Source organism: Anopheles darlingi, chromosome 3, assembly GCF_943734745.1.
Source record: "Anopheles darlingi chromosome 3, idAnoDarlMG_H_01, whole genome shotgun sequence".
Classification (NCBI taxonomy): domain Eukaryota; kingdom Metazoa; phylum Arthropoda; class Insecta; order Diptera; family Culicidae; genus Anopheles; species Anopheles darlingi.
The window spans coordinates 39,919,336-39,923,101 of NC_064875.1; the positions used below are offsets into that span (position 1 = coordinate 39,919,336).

Genomic DNA, 3,766 nt, shown 5'->3' on the forward strand with positions numbered 1-3,766 from the left:
CTCGAATCCCAAAAACCTTCAACGTCGGTGCCCATCGTAGCATTAACACTACTGGACCGATCGATTTGAAATTTTGAACACATAATCTGTACACTATTTACCACCGCATTGCCAAAAAGGTATGCAACCGTGTCTATTAACGCTTAATAGACCCGTCGCCAGAACAATTTCGGGTCTATTATTGTTTAATAGTTGCATACATTTTGTCAATGGGGCAGGTAGCCGCCAAAAATCGAATCGATGGTTTTGTAAAAAATTGCCAAAAATTAAAAAATGGGAAATTCCTTAAAAACTCCCCAGGGTTACTTGGATAAACTTAAAATCTAACAAATGAATATTCGTTTGAATATTTCTGATGACCCGGCATGTTGCTACGATGTGCACCGCAAAAAGTAATTGTTTACAAACTTGCCTTTCTAGATTGGATGCCATGAACGTAGTTTTGATCAAAACTTCCCCAGAATAGAACCAAATATTCTTGAAAAGTTTTAGTTTAATATGACATTATTTTGAAAAAATAAAGTAAAACGGTTTCTTCACAATAAATCGTCAAAAATAAGCAATTTTTCGATCCGAAATAACCAAAACTCCCCCTAAAGGAGGAGGTGAGGTTCATTTGAGGAAAAGTTAACGAAAATGGCATCGCATGCATGATGAACACCGCATGCGAACAAGATTGCGTGTTTGCAGGCGTGAGTATTTCCAGCAGATTCGAGAATCGCTGCACAGGATTCTAGCAGTGTTACTGCAGTTGAAAGAGTACACGGGCAACATGTGAGCGATCGTCAGCCGATGTTGCAATCACCAGTGGAATTTTCCATCCGTAGAGAGCTAATCCAAAATGATCGTCAACAGTTCCAGGCAAAGAACCAGAAGCACTGTCCATGATCTTTAACGACAAGACGATCGTCAAGGATTTATTCGCGCTAGGATGATTTAAGCTTCCCTTACAGCAATAGGGAAGATAATTCAGCTCGATTTCGTTAGTAGTCGCTAGTAAATTGATTGTTAAAACAAGCAAACTAGTATAGAAAATAGGAGTCAAAACTGAAACAGGGTTTTACATCTCGAAACAGCAAATGAACCTGAAGGGACTCAGGAGCGTTTCGGCACTTGAAAGTCGTAATATATTTAAGTTTGGACATTTCTTTAGTTTTAAGCCTTGGCGAAGAAGAAGCCTGCATTTTCTTACATTATTTTCAAACTTAAATCGCTGATTAATTTGAAAAACTAATGTACTCCACTGGAACGTTTGAGTTTTCTTTCAAATCATTTGTCATACACCAACTTATGTGTAAAATGCGCAGTAATTTCGTTCCCAAAAAAAAGGATCGTTTGGCATCGTTAAAAGCATAAGAGGCCGTTCCTTGATCCCATTTGATGATTTTATCATGCCAAACCATTTTGTATGACATCTGAGTCCTTCCAAACACTAAACCACGCAGATGGTTTTCTTTTTATAAAAAAAATCATGTTTTTATTCATTATGTACAGTTCTGATACTTGCGTCCGGGATCGTTCGCTTGATGATGAAGATGATCGAGTGCATTATCGTTCCAGTTGCTTTCGTTTGTTGTTGTTCCACATTCCATCTCATACGCCGCCACCCTTCGGCTTTAACGCCGGCACGCCGTAACGAATCGCTCTGGCCAAACTGCACGTTTGGCAGGCTGGCCAACGGATTGAGAGCATACGGTGAGCGGCCGCAAAGACGAGGGGAAGCCAGACGACAATTGTTTCACAAAAACGCGGCGCTGCTGCAGCCAGTTTCTCGGTCCTTCTTGAAGACGACTTGCAGGCCGACTCCGGGGAATCGTGGGCGCAAGGTAGCGATGGCAAGATTAGGAGTAGTTGTAGTAGTAGTAGTAATAGTAGTAGCAGTAGTAGTAACAGATAGTGATCACAGAGAGATAAAGAGAGAGAGTGTGTTTGCGCACAACACACAACACACCCAGGAATAGCTAGTGGGGTAAGGGAGGGACAGGAAAGCAAAGGCACGGAATACGGCGCATCCCGCGACGCAGGCACAGATAACTAACGAGTACGATCACTCCGGGGTCGAGTTTCCGGGGTCCGATGCAATCCTTGATACTGCTGCTGCTGCTGCTGCTATTCTCTCATTGGATGTGCGTGTGTGTGTGTGTGTGTATGAGTGGTTATCACTTCGCTGTGATTGCCAGCTCTTCCGCTTCTGCTTCCGGCCGTTGCCTGGGCCAGGCCGGCAACTGAGTTGACTACGATTCTAACTACGCTGGATGATTATACGCTTTAACAGCGGGGAGTGTGGTTCTGAGAGTGGGGGCTTGCGGGGGTGTGGTTGGCACTAGTGATAGTGCGGCCACTCTTAGTGAACGTAGTGGCTGAGGACTGGAGCATGGGCGTAGTGGGCAACCGGGGCGGCGATCACCTTCTGGACGGCCGGGGCAGACTTGTGGACGACCGCGTTGAATCCGTTGTGGTCATCGGCGGTGTAGTCGACGGTGCGCACGGAACCGTCCGGCTCGACGAGGGAGTACTGGCCCTTGACAACATCACCGTCGCGCTCCTCAGCCTGCGACTTGATGTCTCCGGTATGCGGGTCCTTGATGCCGTAGTTGAACGAGTACTTCGGGTAGGCCTGAGGAGGATGATAGAGGAGAGGTCCATCGGGAGTCAGTCACAAGTCTCAACAACCGACAAAGGGACGGACGGACGGACGGACGGACGGACAGCCAGGACCCTCGGGATTGCCCGGTCTACTTACCACTGGCTCAGCAACAACGTGCTTCACAACGGGGGCAGCGTGTACGAGCGGAGCGTGAACCAGAGCGGGGGCACCATAGTGACCGTATTCGATCGGCGATGCACTGACGGCAACGGCGAGCAGAGCGATGGCAATGAAGCACTACAAAGGATGAAGAAGATGAAGGAGAAAAACTTAGAACAGATGCTCGTCCATATCGGGGTCTTTCACCACGGTCACAATCGCATTGACACTCCCGAAGGAAACTCTCTCAAAAAGCACTCTTCAAACACGTCGAACGACTTGCAACAACACCACACCAGACAACTCCCTGGTTGATCAGAGCGATCAAACTTCGACATTCGAGATAGATTCTCCCCCAAAAAAACTGATAGACGACACTACACTGTTGTTCCGTTAAGTGGGTTCCTGGCCCACTTGGCCCCACGACTACTACTGCCAAACGATGGGGACGATGCGTACCTTCATTTTGAGAGGATTTGGTTTTGTTGTTCTGTGAACTACTGCGCGGTTTGTTGTTTGAGGTGAAAACCTGACACTTCGCTGTAGGAGAACCGAAACTGAACTGATGACTACTTGGATGGCCAAAACGTCTTTTATACCCACTCAATGGCCGGCTGGGTACTACTACCACCATCCATGTAGGCTGAAGCCAAGAATCGGTTGCCGAGAAGCGTGCAGCAGAAGGACGACGATCTTCGGCGACGCCGCCGTAGCCGAAGACCGTAGCAAAGGAGAAGGAGGAGAAGGAGGACCGGGGGGCGAGGGGTTACAACGAAGCCAGATCTCCCTCCCTGAATCAACGCGGCACGGCATAGCCACCACCACCAGCAGCAGCAGAGCCGTTTTGGGCCAAAACCAACTCCAACTGTAAGTGTCTCCCACGAGCGACAACGAGCTCGAGGGTGAATCCTGTGTGTCTGTGAGTGCGCGGCAACAGGAGGACAGGGAGGAGGAGGAGGAGGAGGAGGAGGAGGAGGAGGAGGAGGAGAGCACGGAGCCGCCACCGTGATGCATTTCGAC

The 3,766-nt window shown here is 48.1% G+C and overlaps 1 protein-coding gene across 1 annotated transcript; it reads right to left on the bottom strand.

Annotated features, from left to right (window-relative positions):
* Window positions 1-1,414: 1,414 nt before the first annotated feature.
* On the bottom strand, window positions 1,415-3,334 carry LOC125957734 (cuticle protein 8-like). Its single transcript, XM_049690625.1, has 3 exons — window positions 3,206-3,334; window positions 2,744-2,884; window positions 1,415-2,617 (listed from the first exon to the last, which is right to left on the bottom strand). The coding sequence occupies exons 1-3, from the start codon at window positions 3,209-3,211 to the stop codon at window positions 2,345-2,347; spliced, it is 420 nt and encodes a 139-aa protein (XP_049546582.1). The 5' UTR covers window positions 3,212-3,334; the 3' UTR covers window positions 1,415-2,344.
* Window positions 3,335-3,766: the final 432 nt, after the last annotated feature.

Bases quoted from the DNA above. Each gene is read 5' to 3' on its own strand.
- LOC125957734 (XM_049690625.1), bottom strand. The intron at 2,618-2,743 runs GTAAGTAGACCG...CATCCTCCTCAG, and splicing joins ACGTTGTTGCTGAGCCAGTG to GCCTACCCGAAGTACTCGTT.